Consider the following 22,524-nt stretch of genomic DNA (forward strand, 5'->3'; position numbering starts at 1 on the left):
TCAGGAGGCTGAGGCAGGAGGATCATGAGCTCAAGGCTATCCTTAGCAATTTAGTGAGACCCTGACTAAAAAGGAAAACAACAACAAAAAGAAAACCTAAATTGGGCTGAGGATATATTTCAGTGGAAAACTACTTATGGATTCAATCCGCAGTACAAAAAAATGAAAACAGAAAAGAGTAAGTAATGCCAGCTTGGCATGGTGGTTCATGCCTGTAATCTTAGCTACTCAGGAGGCTGAAGCAGGAGGATTGCAAGTTTGAGGACAGCCTGGGCAACTTAGTGAGACCGTATTTCAAAACAAAAATAAAAGAATTAAAAGTCTGTGGTTATAGCTCAGTGGTAGAGTGCTTGCTTATGCATGAATGAGCCCCCTGGTTTCAATATGTAGTACCACAAAACAAAACCCAGTGAACAGAGATATAGCATATGGCACAGGCACATAGGTGACTCTCAACAAATGAAAGTTGTTAAGATTTTGGTCAATTTCTTGCCCTGGTGGCAGAAAAAAAACAGCATTACAGACAGTAAGCCTGGTGATAGGCTCTGAGATAGGTGGGTGAAAGGGGCACTTGTGCCCCACAGTGGTGTTTCCTGGTCAAAGAATTTAGTGTTTTAAATAAAGATGAATTTACCTGGCTCAATAAAATGTGGAAAGCACTGTGTTCAGGAGTCAGCATGCATGGATTCTGGTTTCATTTCTGCTGCTAGCCTGCTCAGCAGGCAGGTTACTCTCAAGGCTTCTCCTGGTACATTAAACAGTTTGGTGTAAGCTTAGAGGAATTGCAATGCATTTAAAACATATATTTAGCAAATAAAGTTGTCCTTATTAAAAAATGTAATCATGAGACATTTCAACCTTATTTGGAGAGGACTTCAAACACCTAAACTTGAGTCCTTTAGTGAGGGTGAGCCTCTGGTTAATGACCCTCTCAGCACCACACTGTGAGAGATTCTGAGCACTCTGTCCATCTGGATTTCAGGTCTTTCTATGATATCTCACCAAATATCTAATCCAGGTTTGACTTTTTCTAATTTTGGATTTTTTAACATTTCCTTAGTAAATGAGTGTTACATACACTTATATAGATAATAAGTATAATTTACAAGAGGATAGCATTTATATTTATATTTATTGCCAATGTTTGCATTTTAGCCTAATATACAACATTAAGGGATGTTTTATCTCCAAAAAGTAATTTGTGGTCATCTTAGTAAAAGTAGAGAAGTAAGAAATAATAAAATAAAATAAATAATAGAAAATATGCATGTTAATTTGAAATTTCCCTGGGCAAAGAAATATTGGGTTCAAGTTACACTTTTACCTTTAATTTTTATGTGATCAAAAGAAAGTATCTCCCATTGTTTGAACCTTAGTTTCTTCATGTGAGGGTACAGGATCATATAATCTTTAAAGACAATTTAAACTGATTTTATAAGTGTCTCAACATGTGACAAGAGCCAAGGACTCATGAAAATGTCCCTGTTGGTAGTGGGTAACAGGGTGCCTGCTTCCACCCATCCAGAGGCTAGCCACCTGGCTTACTTCAAAAATCTTGGTCCTCAAAATCCATAAAACAGCCAAGCGCAATGGCACCCATCTGTAATCCAGGCAGCTCAGAAGCCTGAGGCAGGAGGATCACAAGTTCAGAGCCAGCCTCAGCAAAAGTGAAATGCTAAGCAACTCAGTGGAACCCTGGGGATGTGGCTCAGTGGTTGAGTGCCTCTGAGTTCAATCCTGGTACCAAAAAAACCAAACAAACAAACAAACCCCCCCCCCCAAAACCCAAAAAACATAAAACCAAAAGAGACATGAACAGATTAATTACAGAAAGACAGGTGCCTTTAAATATGTGGAAAACTACTGAAGCTCACTCATTAGTAATAAAGATGCAAATTAATCTTACACTGAACTATCATTTATTGGCAAATTCTAGTGCACAGTCTCTGTTGATGAGACAATAGGGAAACAGGCATTCGGATGCATTGCAGTACTGATTCTCTAGAGTCTCAAAGGAAGAGGATTTGGCAATATCTAACAAATTTGCATATTCAGTTACCCTTTGAAGTAGCAATCCCACTTTCAAGCAACTACTCTAAAGACACACCTCCACAGATACAGAACAGAAAGTGTACAGGGTTTGTCACTGCAGCATAATTTTAATAGCAAAAGGTTGCAAAAATGAACTTGTAGAGTAAATGAGGGTACATCTGACCAGGCAGTCTTGTATGGTCATAAAAAACAGAAAGAGGTAGGTATAAATTAGAGTACATAATATGCTAAAGTTTTTGTAAGAAGAAAGAAGAAAACAAGAATATGGAAACACTCTACATATCTATATACATATTTTCTTATTTTGTCAAAAGAAGTACAGTAAATTATTTTAAAGATGACTCTCTAGAATTCCACTCAGTGGTATATATCCAAGATAAATGTAAACATATTGTCTGTTCAAAATCCTATGCAAAATGCTCATAGCAGCATTATCATAGTTGTCCAAAGGTGGAAAATTTCCCAATATCTATCAGTAGATGAATGGATGAACAAAATATCATATATTCCATACAAAAGAATACTATTTAGCCATCAAAAGGAATGAAATACTGATTATACATATATGGTATAATATGGTTGAACCTTGAAAACATTATGCTAAATGAAATAAGTCAGACACAAAAAATCCACATGTGAATCCATTTACATGAAATAATAAACCTATAGAGACCGATACAAAGTGGATTAGTGGTTGCCAGGGGCTGGGAAGTGAGGAAGTGAAAACTGACTGATAATGGGTATGGGGTTTCTTTTTGTAGTAATGAAAATTTCTGGAATAATTAGACAGAGATTACAGTTGCACCATTCTGTGAATATACTAAGAACTATTGAAAAGAGGGGGATATATGGTATATGAAATTTATCTCAACAAAGTTATAAAATTAAACAAATGATATGTTTATATAGGGAATCAGTGGTAAATAATGCTGAAGGGGAAGGGATAACAAGCTAGATTTCTCTAAGTCTACCTCCTTATATGATTTTGACTTTTAACTCATATTGATGTTTTTCACACCCCAAACTAACATTAAATCAAAAAGAAAAATATTATTAATCCTAAAACTGAACACCAAAAAAGTAAATAAATATAAATGTTTATCAACTTGAGAACATAATCACATAGAGAAAGCCGTTATTTCAACTAATTTGTCAACACAGTCTATGATTCATCCTTCACAAGATATACTCTAAAAATAAGAAGAGCTATTAGAAGTCTTAAACATGATCTAGTAGGACTTTCTTTTTGCAGTGATGTAATTATGATTTGAAATGTATATCTCACAAGGATAGAATAAAAATAAATGTATTAAAGTTGTTAGAAGCCAAGATTTAAGGTTTAAGAAAAGATAAATACATATATAAAATTAAATATGTAAAGAAAAATTTTTATAGCATTACGGTAAAATTGGGAATGTCTATATGAATTTATAATTTAAAAATAAAACAATAAATCAAAACTTGTATTCATTGTACCAGTCTTGAAATGATTCTACCCAAAAAGCAATGCATACACTTAGTGCCTGATTTCTTTGGTTATAAATTGCATTCCCTTTTCAAAGGCACCAGGCATGCTTAAGAAATGGCTGAGTTTAAGAATATATGAAGGAAAATAAATTTTATCCAATACAGTTGGCTAAGGAAGGAAGACTTGAAACGCTAATAGCAATCATATCCAAATTGGACACAAGAACCTGCTTGAAAGGACTAACACTTGATGACATTTGGAGGCAACATGAGTAGCAGCATATGATATTGACCCATAAAATAAACAAAAACTCATGGTGTTGGTAAAAGAAAGAAAAAATGTTTATTATATAAGAATACTGGCTAATAAATGTAGGAGAAAAGATAGAAATTGAGAAATCACTAATTTGCAACCTTACTACCCTGTTTTAGAGATTGATCAGAACTATTAGGTAAGAGAATATTGAGGAACAGTATAGTCACATAATTTCAGTGTATTGCTCAAAGGTTAATTACTAATTGCAAGTGGAAATAACAGATCTTTACAGTGAAGCCACGTTATAGACACCACTTTAAGTAATTGATCAAAGTTAGTATCACTGATAATGGTATAAACTGATCTCATTTGCCCCCTAATTTGATTTTGTGAGAAGTATCAAGCATGATCTGTAGGATATGTTTGTAAAAAATGTTTAACCTGATTTAAATTAAGTCTGTCCAGTGTATAGGCAATAAAAAATATAGAAAAATAGAGAGTGTTTGACATTTTATGAGACAATGGGCTTGGACTTATCAAAAAGTCAATGCCATGGGGAAAAGAGGTAGGGATACTGTTTTACACTAAGAGACTAAAGAAACAAACAAATTCAGTACATGAAATTTGACTGGATCCAAATTTGAGCAACTTAATTATAAAAGACATTTTGTGTGGCATTTGAGAAAATCTGTACATGAATTGGATATTAGATGATATGGAAGTACTGTAAATTTCCTTAGATGTGAAAATGTTACTCTGATTTGTAGGTAAATATGCTTGTTCTTTGAAGGTAATTGCTGAAGTATTTAGGTTTCAATCACTTTTCTTTCAAAAAGTTCAGAAAAAAACATACACAGTGAGAAAACAAATGTGGCAAAATGTGAATTCATGAGTCTAGGTATAGACAGTGAGTGCTCATTGTACCATTGTTTCCAATTTTTTAATATATTTAAAAACCATCTTAATCAAAGTTGTAGATAAAATGTAAATTACAGAGAATGGTTAGGTCTATTTAGGAAATTTACACAGGAGAAGAAACTTCATGTACTTTAAAAATGCACATAATTATCCTGCCTTCCAATTGCTGCATTCATAATCTATATGATGATAATAGCTATGCCTTCATGATGTTTACCCACCATCAGCATGTTTTCTAGAGTAATAATAGGCAGAAGCAAAGTGACCTCAGCCAATTTGTGGTTCCCAATTATCCAGATCTTTTTGGTACCTGTAACTTCCATTAGTCAGAGATAGGAGAACACTAAAGGCTCACCTTCATAGCAATCTCACTACTAGTGGAATATTATAATAGAAGCAAGCCTCAGGACTAATTCTCCCATTCATACATGTATTTATCAGTAGGCCAATACACAAAGAGTCGTACAGCCTGTTCTGTAAATTCAATGAAGTCCCATTTCCCATCCTTTCAGATGCTCTGATAGTATCTTCCATGAAAGTTTCACTCAAAGCAGATGAGATAATAATATAGTGACAAATTTGGAGTCCAGCAATAAAAGGATATGCTGCAAATGCAAGACGGGGCTAGCATCCTAATGATTGTGGGCTGTTAGGCTTACTGGATGATTCTTATTTTTTAATAATACTTCTGTTATTTTATAAGCAATACTGTGCATTGTAGAAATTAGTAAATACAGAAAAGCAAAAACAAAAATGAACTTCAAAACCTAAAAACTTTTTACTTCCAGCATTGAATAATCACCACGGACATATATAATACACATTCTTTCTAATCTTTCTCTGTGTGTGTATATGTGTATACACACATATTTATATATTTTTTTACCAAGATGATATTGTGGTATTCTTTAACATATGTTTTTCAGTTCAACAATTTCCACCTTTCCAGACAGTATTAACATTTAGCGACTGGACACAAAAAGTACACATTATAAGTGTTTTCTAAACTAGTGGTCAATTTTCATGACTTTAATCAAGTACAGTCCACCCCACCACCTGTTCATGACATTGAGTTGTTGACAAGACCTGTTTTCCTGCAAACTGTTAACTACTTTTGCCTGATTTCGTCATTGTCTTATTTTTTATCTTGTTCCTCTATTGCCTGGATATCTTGTAATGTACAGGTTTTATCTAAAGGCAAGATGGATTCAAGCTAACCATCTTTTTGTTGGAATCAATCCTAGGTGACAATGTGTACTTTATGTTCCATCACATCTGAAATACATTATATCGTTTAATCTACCTTACTAATTAATGTAAGATCAATTAAGGTTATATTTTACTACACTGTTCATGCAAGCCTGGGAGATTTTATACAATAGTCCCACGCAATCCATATATCTTGAACACATCTTGGCACTGAGAAATCATTTTTACCATCTATCATGATATTTAAAGTTATAATGGGTATGGGGATTTGGATTTGATTGGAGATGAAGTTAGCTAAAGCTTATAGTAGTTGCTCTGGCTTATAAATACTCTTTAAGTAGTGATTAGTTACCCTTAGAATATGTAAGTATGTATTCATAATTAGAATGCTATACTTATATCTAAACAGTCCTAGAGTACACATAAGACTAAGAACCTATACCAAATTTCATCAGTTCTAGGGATATTTTTCTTTTTCAAATTCAGAATTCTGGATGCATCTTAGAATCAATGGTTTCTTAAAATCACTGTCAGGTAGCTGTTTTGATGTAATTATCATAGTCTCTTCGTGCATGAATTTGATAATAGCTGCTCACATTGTAGTCATTTCAGTTATATTAGTTCATTTTTTAGTTTATTTTCTACTTAAAATGTCTTCAAAAATATTATATGATGATTTCTCAATGAAATTATTTTACTTTTTTAGTGGTACCTAAATTAATGCTGTGGTTACCATTGATGGCATTGATGAGGTTCAGGACATTGCACAGACTATGTTTAAGTATTAAAGTAAATTATAGATAATATAACACCAAGAGAGAAAGCCAGAACTGTCTACCCTGAACAAAGGGCACCATCCTTAGGTGGGGAGGGGACTGCTCATTTGTGACATTGATTCACTCTCCTACCCATTGTTACTTTCCTTTTGAAGTACATTTTATTATGTAAGATTTCAAATATGTCTGTAGAAAAATAGAGGAAACAATACAAAGAACTCTCATGTGCCTATCACCCAGTTTTAACTATTGTTTACACCGTTCCAGTATTGTTTTATCCATATCCCCATTCATTTCTCCTCCTCCCATACTATTTTGAAAAAATATCCAAAACATCAGAATTATTTCATAATCTATAAATGTATCACTTTGTGTCTTAAAAAGATAACTATGAACATAGCTATAATAAAATTATTTGGAAATGAATAAAAATTCTAAAATATCATCAAATATTCTCTTTCAATTTTCCAATGGTCTCAAATATATTAATTTTCCCTTTGAATCAGGATCCAAATTGCATATCTACATAACAATCTGATGCAATGATTTCTTTTGTGTGTGTTACTGGGGATTGAATCCAGGGGCTCTGTACCACTTAGCTATATCCACAGTCCTTTTTAATTTTTTTTCATTTTGACACAAAGTCTTGCCAAGTTGCTGAGACTGACCTCAAACTTATGATTCTCCTGCCTCAGACTCTTGTGTATATGGGATTACAGGTGCATAACACTGTGCCTGGCTTGATGAAATGTTTTTGACTCCTTTAATCTCTAACAGAGGATGACAAATATTTCTGTAAACGATCATAAAACGCATATTTTAGGCCTTGTGAATGATATGGTCTCTGTCACAAGTACTCAATTTCATCATTATAGCATGAAAGCAGCCATTTAAGTCACTATGAAAGCTGTGTTCCAATGAAACAAGTATGACAAAATAAATGGTGGGCTGGATTTAATGAGTAGTTTGGTGATCCTGGATCTACAGCAGTGGTTCTGAAATTTTGGTGGAAATGACACATGAAAAGAACAGTTTGTCTTCCAAGTCTCCTTAGAATGCAAAGAAGGAAGAGTATCCTAAATGGGACACCAGGAACCTCCTTCAGAGAAATAGTAGGTGGCTTTGGCTTTAAAAAGCCTCCCACAGAAACTTTGGTTTTTCTAACTTTGAAACTAGAGAAGCAGGCAGCAGGAGGCCATGGGACTACCTTAAGGTTTGGAGACCAACAAATGTGGGTGTGAACTCCTGCCTTGCCCTGTATTCACAAACTGTGATCTTACTAAATAATTTGCCCCTAGTGAACATGGCCTTCAAAGCTAAAATACTCTGCTGTTTTGCAGTTCTGATGATTCGGAGAACTGCTGAACATTGAACAAACATCAGTGCCCTTCTGAGCTCTCAAAAGGAGATAAGCCAGTGTTCTTGCTTTGTCACTAGTGGTTTAGCCATTCCAGATCACTTGGTGGCAGCATGGAGATACTTTTCCATTTTAATGTCTGAAATATAAATCTGTCACTAAAAAATAAAGGTTAATTGCAGAAGTATTTAAGCTGTTGAAATGGACCCATCAGCTGCCCTGCAATATCAAAGTCCCTAAGTGGTTACTGCTTATTATCATCTGAATGGTAACCAGCCTTTGTCAGGGGCTTAACAGACTTCATTAAGATTTGTCTAAGGATTCTGTCCCCCTCAATTACCACTTAGTGTCAAGAACTTGCTGGTTGATGAGTCAGTCTTTTAGAATTCTTAGCTTGGGTGGGTTTGGAAAATTAGTGTTTTGAGTGGGCAGCTGGCCTGTCCCTTATTTTAATCTCCCCACCCCCATAGCCAAACTGACCAAAGGGCTGCATGCCTTTTATTTGGCTGCTTCCAGTACTATTTAGAACAGCATTAGAGGAACTGAGTTCCTTCAAAAGTAATTTATTATTTGTACCAGGAACACATTTGGAAGTTGTTTATAACCAAATAGGAGAGTGAGATAAGTACACAACAACAACAACAACAACAAAAACTCAGCTTGTCCATGGTATCAATTAAGTTGAGGACAGTGCTCTATGTTTCCCTTGAATGTGAATCTGGAAGGATAAATTGACATTCTTCAGATATGGGGAAGATGGACTTTATAAGCAGAGGGACTGGCATCAGCAAAGATATTGAGGTCTGTCTGAAACAACCTGAGGTAACCAGAAAATTCTAATCTAAGCAATTTAATGAGAGTTTCAATGGTCAGCATTGCCTAGAATGGAGAGGTAATAACAGATATTTCTAGGGTGTGTGGTACCATGCTGAAACAATTTAGCTCTATGTCAAAACTCTCTGAAATAGGTAGCATTTAAACAAGTGGGAAACCTAAAGCTCAGAGAAGTTACAGTGAGTTAACATTTCCTGGTGCAGAGCTGGTGAGTGTCCGCCCATGTTGGGATTTGAACCCAGGGCAACATCATTGTCTAGGCTGTGCATATGGGTTATAAATAGGGAGAAAGTTACAGAAAGCCTAAACTGCCACAGTGAGCACAGCTGGCCCTCTCCTTTAAGTAATAGGCAACCATTAAAGGAAATTTAAGCAAGAGTGACTAGGGCCCGAAAATCTGAGATTACAGGATCTACTCCATAGCTAACTGCATGACTTCAGGCAGATCCCTTTCCTTCTCTGGGCGTTTTTCATCTGTGAAGAGAAAGATGATGAAAGGATGGTCTTAAGGATCCTTTTCAACTTTTTCAGATTTTTACTTTTCTTTGGATGAGGAAAGGGCCATATTACTAACTAGAAAGAAGGGAAGACGCTCTTTCCATGTACTTTGTTGTTCCTCTTGCCTTGAATGTCCTCTTGCTTCTCTCTTGCCTCTCCAAATATTTTAAGTTAGTCTTAAATTCCCCTGACTCTTAACTCCTTTAGCACTGCTTACTAAATTCAATATGTCTCACTTTGGCTCCTAATTCTATGCCATCTTATGTTTTTGATGAGTTATTTCCGTTGGAATCCTTTCTTTCCGTCTGTACTTTGGGCTGTCATTTCCTTCCACTTTTTAGCTTCTCTTTCCCTCTATATCAATTAAAACAGGCTTGGTTATAAGGGGGGTATTGGAGGAGATCTTGTTCAACATTTTCTTTTACTTCTGGCAGTGTGTGTGAGCACAGCAAAGAGAATCTCATGACCCCTTCCAACATGGGGGTGATCTTTGGGCCCACCCTGATGAGAGCTCAAGAGGACACTGTGGCTGCCATGATGAACATCAAATTTCAGAATATCGTGGTTGAAATCCTAATTGAGCACTTTGGCAAGGTATGTGTTTCCTATCCTTACTATCATTTCTCCAAACACTTGACATTTCCCCAGCTGTATATAGGATGTGTCTTCCTTCTTGGCTTGAGTTGACAATGAAAGGAAATCCTATTGTGACAAAATGACATTTAATAGTATTTTGACCCTGGGAATTTCAGGAACTATTGCTTGAGCATGTCACTATTTTATTATCAGGCACTATGCTAAATGCTGAGGTTACTGAAGAAGAAAAAGTCACTGCCTTGAAGGCGTTCACAGTGTAATATGGAGATGGACATGTAAACAGAGGAGATGATAAGCATGAAAGTGGTATGACCAATGACAGTGTATGGGAGAATAGTTATAGTTTCTCACCCATCACTACGTTCATGACTGAGAAACCCTACAACAAAAGACAGATCAATAAGAGAAAAGCTCATTTTCTGTAATTTATGTAATAAGTTTTATGTGACTTGGGAGCCTTCCGAAGTGAAGACCTAAAGAAACAGGTAAACTTATGCATTTTTATAATAAGTCTGATGAAGAAGTGGATAGTTTTGAAGAAATGTGATTAAGGATTTATGGGTATGATCTAATGGTAATAGAAGGGGGGAACTTGGCAAGGACTTTGTACAGGTTCTTCTTTGTGTTTTTGGTCTTCAAGAATAAGGATGTTCATTTATTCAAGGTATACAGAGGGTACCTGTGGAATAAAATTATCATGACCTGCTTTAAAGGAATGTTAAGGATTCACTTGTGGCCTACTTTGGAGAAAAAGTATAGGAAACGATCTCAGAGTCCTTCTTATTTCTGTTATTTCCTCAAATGCCAAGGTGACATATTTCATGGTAGCAGATCCTGAATCCTGTGAAAACCCTACATAAATTAATATATATGCTTATTTAAACCACATCTCATTCCAAAAGAATTTAAGGTAGCAATATTGATATAGTATTTAACATACAAGGTAGCATATATTATAATCGGATCAAATGAAAAAGGTAAAACAAAGTGAGAGACAGAAAATGAGCTCAGGAATCAGGTTATGACAAGTCATATTTATTGACATGTCTTGTATACTTGACTACATTTTGCTTTAAGCTTTTTAGCAGCCAGTGCCATCATTGGAAAGCCTAAGTCAATAAGAAACTTTTCTATAGGATGAGGAAGTTGATGAAGTCTATCTATAGTTCAAATCTAAGCATTGCCATTTGCTAGCTGCATTAGGTAGGACACATATATCGAAGGCTGGGCTGATAAGATTCCACACACACACACACATATATACAGTGTTTTAACCTGAGAGTTGTTTATTTCATGGTTGTAGAATAGTTCAGGGAGATGGCACAGAGCTTGTAAGGTGATTTCACAGGTTCAGGATCCCAGGTTTGTTCTTTCTTGGTGCTCTGGAATCCCTGAAGTGATGCTTTCATCACCTTGATTGAATATTTTCTACATTTTATCAGTCAAGAAGAAGGAAAGAAAGGGAATAGAAGTTATAGCCCTTTCCTTTAAGGCCATGACCTGGAAGTCACACATATCACTTTCATTTATATACCATTTTTCAGAATTGAATCTCATGGTCACACTTAGTGATGAGAGGCAGAGAGGTATAGTCTTTATGATGTAGATTACCCAGCCACAACTTAAAGAAGGAGAGAATGGATATTCAGTAGCAACTGGCATTCTTTTTTTTTAAATATTTTAAACAGACACAACACTTTTTTATACCTTTATTTTATTTATTCATTTTTATGTGGTGCTGAGGATCAAACCCAGTGCTTTTTTGCTATATTATCTGTGTCAATTTCAAACAACTTATTTGACTTCTCTGATAGCAATTTTTTTTCAGCTAAAATGAGTAGATGATAATAAATACCGCCTATGTGATGGTCACATGCACAATTTTATTTAGTTAATAAGTGGAAGAGCTGAATAACTTGTACCAGAATACAGTTAGATACCACAAATAAGATCTGTTGTTCTACAGCACAATAGAGTAGTTATAGTTTACACAATATTATATATTTTATGTTATTATTAATGTGTTATATTATGCATAATGATAGGGTTCATTCTGACATAATTATACATGCATGAAATATAATTTGTTCCATTTCAGTCCCAATTGCTTCTTCTTTACTTCCCCTTTTTCCGTGCTATTCCCCTTCCTCTATTTTAGTGAAAGTTACTGAGGTTACTTTAGTGGTTTTCTATTCATTCATTTTAATTGGTTGTTTATAGATATATGTAAAGGTGCAGTTCACTGCAATATGTTCCTATATGTATGTTTCATAATTTGGACAGTTTCAAAGAAGTAAAAGAGAAGAATTTTTTGGCTCCCAATGATAAGAAATGATAAATGCTTAAAGAGATGAAAATGCTAATTACCTTGATTGGATCATTACATATTGTATGCATGTATCAAATTATTGCCTTCTACCCCAATAATATGTACAATTATTATGCATCGATTTAAATATTTTAATAAGAAGTGACATTTAAATCCAATTAGATTTGTTAAGAGATAAGGTACTTAGTCATTAGCTTCTGCTTTATCACCAGTCATTTTGGTTCAGTAGTATTATTGGGAATATACAGAAGAGGTGCTTGAAGAGAAGCATCACCTATATTAGATGATAGTGTTTTAGTCAGGATTATTCAGAGAGAACTAATAGAATATGTATATAGATATATGACAGGTCCACTTTATGCTGAAGGCCCTGAGATATTGGTAGCATGGCTCAGTCCAAATTCTAAGGCCTCAGAACTAGGAAAGCTGATAGTATGACTCATCTGAAGTTGAAAGTCTGACTGTGGAGGAGAGTTGGATGCCCTGGAGTAAATCCTAAATTTCAAAGGCCAGTGAATGTAGAAACCACATGTCCAAGGCAGCAGAAGAAAATGCTGGCCCAGCTTTCAGAAAAAAAGACCAATTGACCTTTTATATTTCTCTGATTTCAGCCAATTGGATAATGCTTGCCTGCACTAAGGCCAGATCATCCTCACCTAGTCCACTCAGACTCACAAGCCAATCTCCTCTGGAAACACCCTTACAGACACACCCAAATTAATTATTTTTTAGGCTTCTAGCTACCCCTTAATCCATTCAAGTTGACACCTAAAATTAAACATCACCTATACTAAAAGTATAAAGAAAGAGACTTAGGGAAAGGAAATTTCAAGATGATGCAATGTGAACAAAGCCCCAGAACCTAAAAACATCCTAGTGGAATATAAAGTGGAACTAGGAGCAAATAGCAGGACATGAGGAAAACAGGGACAAGGTTCTAAAAGCATTTAACTGCTTGGTTGAGGAATTTGAAATATTTAGAATTTTCTTGACAGCGATGCTATATTATGAGGAAGAAATAGTAGTCTGAATCAGGGGCATTTGAGAGAGGGACAGGGAGGCAAAAACTATAGGACTTAATAATTGGAAGCAGAAGATGTTGGAGAGGGAGATTTCTGAATCCTGAAATTCTGACATGGTAGGCTAAGTGAATGGGGCTGTCTTTCTTACATGTAAAAATTTCAGAATGAGGTACTGGGCATGATGGCGCATGCCTGTAATCTAAGCAGTTTAGGAGGCTGAGGCAGGAGGATCAGAAGTTCACAGTTCAGCCTCAGCAACTCAACGAGGCCCCAAGCAACATGGTCAGACTATGTCTCTAAATAACATATAAAAAGGGGCTGGGGATTTGTCTTAATGGTTAAGCACCCCTGGGTTAAATCCCTGGTATCTCCCTGAAAAAAAATACAGAATGAGAAAGTTCTGGGGAGATAGAGAACTGCCCAGTTTGGGGCAGTTTGGATTTGAGATTTGTGAAAGCTATCCAGAGAACAATATCTAGCAAGTAGTTGTATGAATTGAGAGCAAGGATCAATGAAATTTTTCTTAAAGGACCATATAGTAAATATGTAGGATATGTAGGCTGCAGATTTCTGTCACAACTAGTTGACTCTGTAGTTGAAAAGAAGCTAAAAGACTGTATGTAAACAAATCATTATGGCCATTTTCTAATAAAACTGTTTATAAAATAGGCAATAGGCCTATAGGCTATAATTGAACCATTGTCTAAAGCCCAGATGTTACGTATTGATGAATTAATTCATTAAACAAATAAATGTTAAATGCTCACTATGTGGTAGGTACTGCTTTATACACTGAGGACACAATTTGCATGAAGATTATATTCTATAGCAAGTAGAAAAATAGTACTCAAACGAATTAAAATGTATGTTAGACGGTAATGAGCATTAAAAAGATAAAGCAGAGAAGGGGAATAGGAAGGATTGGAAAGTGATTTTGTCATTGTAATGCACTAATGAAATGAGGAAATAAGAACCTGAAGTGAACCTCAGGACATGATGACCCTTGAACAGAGACCCATAGGAAGTAGAGGACAGATTCATTCAGCTATCTAGGGGGCAAGCATTCTAGGCTGAGGAAATGTTAAGTAGAAATTTCCTGAGGCAGAAACTTACCTATCATGTTCAGGGGACAACAAGGGGGTTAAATTGCCTAGAGTGAGTTAAGGAAAAGACTAAATAGAAGATGACAGGCTCAAAGAGGTAATGGAGAAGAAAAGCTGTATAGATTTATAGGAGAGTCTTAGAGTCCACTATAAGGGTTTAGACTTTATTCTAAGATAGAAGTAGGGTTGTGAGCAGGGGTGTGACATGATTTGTCTTATTTTTTATATGACTACTCTGGATGCCATGTGAAAAGATAGCTGTAGGGGACAAGGTAGAAACAGGGAGAGTAAATAGGAGAGAAATAGTGGATCTTAGATGACGGTGTTAACAGTGAAGATGGTGAGAAGTAGTCAGATTCTACATATACTTTGAAGGCAAAGCCAATAGGATTTGCTGATAAATCATATGTAAAGTGTGGAAGAAAAAGAGAAGTCGGGAATAACTCTAAAGGTTTTTCTAAAAATCTGAGCTATTGCAAGAATTAAATTGCATTTACTGAGGTAGATTGGACTGGAGGAGGAGTAGGTTTGAAAGAGAAGAGCAATATTCAGTTTGGGAACATGTTAAGCTGGCCATTCCTATGGCACATCCAGGATTAGTGAAGGAGGGTTGACCTTCAGTGGTCTGCAAGTGGTAATTAAAATCATGTGATTGAATACTCTTGCCTAGGGAATAATTTTAAGAAAATAATGAATGTTATTCCCACTCTTGATCTAGGGCATGTCGATATTTTATTTTTACTTTATGTATTCAATTTTTGGTACTGATTGAACCCAGGGTGGTCTATTACTGATGTACAGTCCCAGTCCTTTTTTTATTTGTTCCTTTTAGATATACATGACAGTAAAGTATATTTTAACATACATACTTGGAGTGTAACTTCCCATTCTTTTTGTTGTATATGCTGTGGATTGGTCATGTATTCCTATATGAACATAGGAAAGTTATGTCTGATTAATTCTACTGTCTTTCTTATTCCCATCCCCCCTCCCTTATACTGCACTCTATGGAATGTCAATGTTTGAAGAACCAATAGAAGACGCATCAAAATATATATAGAAAGAATTGTCATGGATCTCATGGATTTCCTGGGAAAGAGTTCTCAGAAGGAAGGGGTGGATAGTAGGATAAGCACTAAACAAATATCTACTGTTTTAGATTTTGTAACTTTTAAAAATAAAATAGTACATGCACATAGTAAAAATTTCAAACCATGCAATGAAAAGGTCTTCTCTTTTACCTATAGCCAATCTTTAGTTCTAATCCAAACTTCACTAGTTTCTTGTCTATCATCCAAGAGAAGAAAAAAGGTACTTACATCCAAATATATCTACATTATTAAATTTAAGAGATTTTAATTTTAGTGTATATATATATGTGTGTATATATATATATTTATATATTATATTTTGTATTCAAAAAATTTAAAAAATCAACCTTTTGTATTTAGTAATGCGACATTTCAGATTACTAGGTAGGAAACAAAAATGAACTTTCAATTAAAGGGTTCTGGGACAACTGGTTAGCCCTTTGGACAAAGATAAATTAAATTCATACCACACTCCATCCATTTACCTGCAAATGCCATGGTTTTATTCTCTTTTAATGCTGAATAATATTCCACTTGTGTATATACCACATTTTCTTTATTCATTCATCTATTGAAGAGCATCTAGTTTACTTCCACAGTTTGGCTATTGTGAATTGTGCTGCTATAAACATTGATGTGGCTATGTCCCTGTAGGATGCTGTTTTTAAGTTTGGGTATAGACCAAGGAGTGGGATAGCTGGGTCAAATGGTGGTTCCATTCCCAGTTTTCCAAGGAATCTCCATACTGCTTTCCATATTGGCTGCACCAATTTGCAGTCCCATCAGCAATGTTTGAGTGTGCCTTTCCCCCACATTCTCACCAACACTTATTGTTGTTTGTATTGTTGATTGCTGCCATTCTGACAGGTGAAATCTTAGAGTAGTTTTGATTTGCATTTCTCTAATTGATAGAGATTTGAACATTTTTTCATATTTTTGTTTATTAATTGTATATCGTCTTCCAAGAAGTGTTGGTTCAGATCTTTGGCCCATTTGCAGGTAAATGGATGGAGTTGGAGAATATAATGCTAAGTGAAGTTAGCCAAACTCAAAAAAACAAATGCTGAATGTTTTCTCTGATCTAAGGAGGCTGATTCATAATGGGGTTGGGGATGGTGACATGGGAGGATTAGACAAACACTAGATAGGGCAAAGGAGTGAGAGAGGAAGGAAGTAGGCATGGGGGTAGAAAAGATGGTAGAATGAGATGGACATCATTATCCTAAGTACATGTATGAAGACAAGAATGGTGTGACTCTACTTTGAGTACAACCAGAGATGTGAAAAAATGTCCTCTATATGTGTAATGTGAATTGTAATGCATTCTGCTGTCATATATAACAAATATTTATAAATGTAAAAAATGTTTTAAAAAGCCATACCACATACTATACGTAGATAATAACAAACTCCAAATATAACAGAGATCTAAATATAAAACTTGAAACTATACAATTACTAGAAGAAAATGTAGATCAATTCTTCTTTAACCTTACTATAAGAAAATACTTTGAAAGTATGACTCAATATCCAGACATAAGAGAATAAATGAAAATTGATGAATTACATTATATAAATATAAATATATTAACATGCAAAAACACCATTAAAATATCAGAAGACAGGGGCTGGGGTTGTGGCTCAACGGTAGAGCTCTCGCCTCTCATGTGTGAGGCTTTGGATTTGATCCTCAGCACCACATATAAATAAATAAATAAAGTTTTAAAAAAGTTTCAAAAAATATCAGAAAACAATCCTCAAACTGGAAGAAAATATTTACAATACATATCAAAGGCTTATATCCCTAAGTCTCTTAAAAATCGAAAAATAATTGACAAAAAGCAGGAAAACACATGAACAAACAGTGGAAAAAAGAGATAAAATAGCCTTTAAACATGACAAATGTTCAATCTTTATTAACTTACAAAAATATAAATTAAACTAACATTTACATAACTATTTTTCACTTAACAGATATGTGAAAATTAACGTGTAACAATACATTTTGTTGGTGAGACTATATCAAAATAAGAATTTTCATACAATGCTATTTGGAATGCAAATTACTACAACTAGAATGGAGGTAAATTTGGTAATACCTAATAAAATTAAAAATGCATTTAACTTTCACATTGCCATTCTATTTCTAGGAATTTTCTCTGAAAATACCCTAACAACAATATAAAAATACATTGCAAGTACAGCACTATTGAAAACAATTTTGCAGATTTTCTGTAAGATAAATGCAGAGTTACTGTAGACCTAGTGATTCCTCCCTTAGTTGTGTACCCAAGAAAAATGAAACAATGTGTTTAAACAAAAAAAAATTAGTATACAGATATTTTTATAGCAGCACTAATCACAATAGCCAAATAGTACAAATGGCCCAAATGTTCATCAACTAATGAATAAACAAAATGTGGTATAACCTTGCAGCACAACATCATTCAGTCAATAAAATGAATGTAATCCTGCTATACATGCTCTAACATGAAAGAATCTTGAAAACATGCTAAGGGAAAGAAGACAAATATAAAAGGACATATACTGTGTGATTCCATTTATATGAAATATCTAGAATAGGCAAATCTATGAGATAGAAAGCATTCTATATTCTAAGGGATTGGAGATGTGGATAATGAGGAGTTAATGTACATGGGATTTCCTTTTGGGGTGATGAGAAAGTGCTGGAACTAGATAATGTTGATGGTTGCAGAGGATTGTGGATATCCTAAATTCTACTAAAGTATATGCTTAAAATGGACAAGATGGTAATGTTTGTTTATTTTACCAAAATATATATTGCAACATTGTTTGTAATTGCAAACTACAGTAAACATCTTAAATGCTCATATATAGGTGGAAGGTTGAATTTATCAGGTTACATTTTACACAGTGGAGTACTATGTGGCTCTAGAAAATAGTAGGGAAAAGTGTTTGTTTCCAGAAAATGAAATAGGTGTATTTTTTTTGTAGTTTTCCACTGAGTACCACTCAAAACTCAACATGTTATGTATGAAAGAAGTATAAGAAGAATGAAATATGGAAAAAAAAGGCACAGACTGACTAGGGAACTTGGGACTTGGAGAATGACGTTGTCATGAATCATCTGGGTATCATTTTTTCTCATATACCCCAGAATCGTTATTGTAGCTACTAACAACCTAAAAATACCAATGATCACGGACCAAAAAAAAAAAAAAACATACCCATAAAAGCTTGCTGTCTTTAGACAAAGGGCCTGGACATGGATACCTCAACAACACAAAGATATAGACAGTGACCGCTGTACTCCAGTAAACCTTATAGGAAAAAATTGCCCTATTCCTCCCTGCCAGCAAAGGCCAAATGGAGAACCTAAATAGACTTCTGCTTTTATTGGTCCATAATGAAACAAAGAAGTCCAGGTGGGTGCTGGACTTTAGTGTTCATATGGCAGTTATAACACTCCTTCCCCTATCCCTGTGCTGTCAGTGGAGACCCTATGACATATCTTGACTCTCATGCACATTTAGCACTGGAGTAGTATCAAAATAGGCCTAGACTTTTACCACCACACTCCAGTGACAATGAAAGCCATATAGGAACAGTAATGGACATCCCTCTCCATCTAGGCAAGGTGAAGTCAGCAAGTATCTAGTGAGGAACCTAAAGTCCCAGTCTTGCCTATTAGTAACAAGATGCCCCTCATTTCCATCTTCATATCAATGGAGGCCAAGTTAGAAGACCTGGACTTTCACTCATCCTAGCAGCAATAAGACAATGCTTCTCCTCTCCTGTGATGGCAGTGTCAGAGGAAGCCTGTTGTAATAGAATATTTAAATAAAAATAAGGCAGGAGGATCTCAAGTTTCAGGACAACCTCAGCAATTTAGCAAGATCCTCTCTCAAAATAAAAAGGGTTGGGGGTGTAGCTCAGTGGTAATGTACCCCTAGGTTCAATGCCCCAGTACCGCAAGGGAAAATTTTCTCATAATACACAGAATGTTCAGGCTTCAGCTGAAAAAATCATTTGTCATACCAAGAAGCAGGCAGATCTCAACATGAATGAGAAAAGGCCATCAACAAACAGCAGGATGACACAGCTATTAATTATCTGACAAGAATTTTAAAGCAGCTGTCATATAATGCTTTAATGAGCAATTAGGAATACATTTGGAATAAATGAAAAAGTAAAAATCTCAACAAAGTCATAGAAAATACAAAGAAGAACCAAATGAAAATTGCAGAACTGAAAGATGAATCAATGAAATTAAAAATAATTCAGTGTATGGGCTCAACATCAGAATGGAGGTGACATAAGAAAGAGTGAGTTTTAAGATAGAACAGAAAGCTTTGCAACTCATACAGCAGAAAGCTTAGAGAAATTATAGGTAGCAGATCTACCCTAAAGCAATAGTTTAAGGAAGTTCTCTGAGTAGAAGGGACACAATTAAAAAAGAATCTTACATATCAGGAAGGAAGGACTACAGAAAGACCATAATTATGAGTAAACTCAATAAACTTCTAAATTTTTCTCAATTGTGTTTGATGGCTAAAGCAAAATTTATAATGTGATTATATATGTAGAGGAAATATTTAAGATAAATTAGAGAGGGCAAAGAACATCAAAGGAGGTCAGGTTTGTACAGTACACCTTGATAGGTAAAATGTCCACACTACAAGCCTGTGATAAGTATGTAATATGTTAAACACACACACACACACACACACACACACACACACACACACAGAGGCACTAAAAATTGGTACAGTCATGTGCTCAAAAAATACTATAGAAAAAATAAATGTAATTCTAAAAAACATTCAAGAAGATCTAATAATTCTAAAATCTAAAACTAAGTAACCAAACTCCAAAATATGTAAAATAAAATTTTGTAGAGCTAAAAAGGAAATAGGAAAATCCACAATTATACTTGGAGTCTTCAACACTGCTCTCTTAATAAGTGAAAGCAACTAGACAGAAAATTAGCAAGATTGAGAAGAGCGCCATCAGCAAATGGGATCTAATAGGCATTTCTAGAACACCTCATCCAACAGTAGAGAATGTGTTATGGAACACATATTCAGGTACACTATATCCTGGACCAGAAAATGAACCTCGAAATATTTAAAATAATCTAAATCATATAGAGTTTTTTTCTCTGACCATTGTGGAATCATGAAGAGATGTTGAAATTTATCAAATGCTTTTTCTACATCTATTGATTTTGTCCTTGATTCTGTTGATTTTGATGTATGATATTTATTTATTTTCATTTTAGAAATCAAAAACATAATGGTAACATGAAAATCTTTGGACACTTGAATACTAAAAACGCACTAAAAATAGAAAATTACATTGAACTGAATGACAATGAAAAGAACAACATATCAGAATTTATGGAATGCAACTAAAGCATTGCTGAGTGGGAACTTTATAGGATTAAATGCTTTCAGTAGAAAAGAGTTTTCAGTCAATCTAAAATTGTACTTCAATTCACAATAGCCAAACTATGGAACTACTCCAGGTGCCCTTCAATAAATGAATGGATAAGGAAACTGATACGTATACACAATGGAATATTACTCAGCCATAAAGAAGAATGAAATTATGGCATTTGCCAGTAAATAGATGGAGCTGGGGAATATCATGCTAAGTGAAAAAAGCCAATTGCCCCAAAACCAAGTGCCAAATATTTTCTCTGATATGTAGATGCTAATTCACAATAGGGGGGTGTTAGGGAAAAATGGAGGTACTTTGGATTAGGCAGAGGGAAATAAAGAAAGGGGAGGGGTATGGGTACAGTAAAGGTTAATAGAATGAATCTGATATTATTACCCTGTGTGCATATATGATTACACAACTGGTATGATTTCACATCATCAGAAAAATCAGAAGTTATACTTCATTTATGTATGATGTATCAAAATGCATTCTACTGTCATGTATAACTGGTTAGAACAAATTAAAAATAATAAAATAAGATAGGCATCCAAATATCAAAAAAGAGCAAAGTAAATCCAAAGTAAACAAAAAGAGTGAATTAATAAATAATATTTAATAAAGTCATAAATTCCTGTAATCAATGAAACCTCCACATGCATATATATTTATAATGCACTCATAAAAATAAAAATAATAATAACCACAAAAACAAAGGAAGATCAGTACAACACAACAAGCAGATTGGGGTAGAGAGGAGGAAAGGGAAAGGGAAAGTATTGTGAATCATACTGATCAAATCATGTCACATGCATGTATGAATATGGCATAAAGCATCCCACTATTGTCTATAATTATAATGTGTCAATAACATAATGAAAAAGAAATTTCTAGAATCAAATCCAGAAGAACAATAGAGAAAGTCAATCTAAGAGCTGGTTCCACAGAAACACTATTCAAAGATCAATAAAATGGACAAAACTTCTAGAAGTATTGACAAAGAAAGCCAGGCACAGTGACTACACTAGGATTACTCAGTGACTTGAGAGACTGAGAAAAGAAGATTGGAAATTCTCAGCAACTTAGTGTGACCCTGTCTCAAAATAAAAAGGTGGGAATGTAGGTCAGAGGTAAAGCACTCCTCAGCTCAATCACCAACCAGTACTGACAAAACTTAACAAAAATTGGCAAAGAAAAACAAATCATAAATTATCACTGTAAAGGACATATAGCAGTGTATATCAGTTCTAACCCCGTGGACATTAAAGGGATAATAAGGTAATAATGTGAATAACTATGAAATGAATTTGACAGATAAAGTGGGCCATTTTTAAAATAGTACAAGTTCACCAAAGTCAGCCAATGTAAAGTATATCATTTTAATAGCCATATAGCTATTAATAATATTGAATTCATAATTAAGTAGCATCTGAAAAAAATCTTCCAGCCTAATCTTCCAGGAGAATCCTACTAAAACTTTAATAAAAAATGAAAAACAATTCTCTGCAACCTCTCCCAGAAAACAAAATAGGAGGAAACACTTCTGGACTAATTTTTTTGAAAGCAGCATTTCTCTGGTACTAAAACCTGA

At 34.7% G+C, this 22,524-nt stretch overlaps 1 protein-coding gene across 1 annotated transcript in view; it reads left to right on the forward strand.

Annotated features, from left to right (window-relative positions):
• The window catches only part of OPHN1 (oligophrenin 1), a 388,053-nt gene that overhangs the window by 315,240 nt on the left and 50,289 nt on the right, over positions 1 to 22,524 (forward strand). The window contains exon 19 of the mRNA XM_081278189.1: positions 9,802 to 9,961. Coding sequence (XP_081134315.1) covers positions 9,802 to 9,961 — 160 coding nt within the window. The remainder of the gene's footprint in view (positions 1 to 9,801; positions 9,962 to 22,524) is intronic.

Source organism: Spermophilus citellus (assembly GCF_964194105.1).
Source record: "Spermophilus citellus genome assembly, chromosome: X".
Classification (NCBI taxonomy): domain Eukaryota; kingdom Metazoa; phylum Chordata; class Mammalia; order Rodentia; family Sciuridae; genus Spermophilus; species Spermophilus citellus.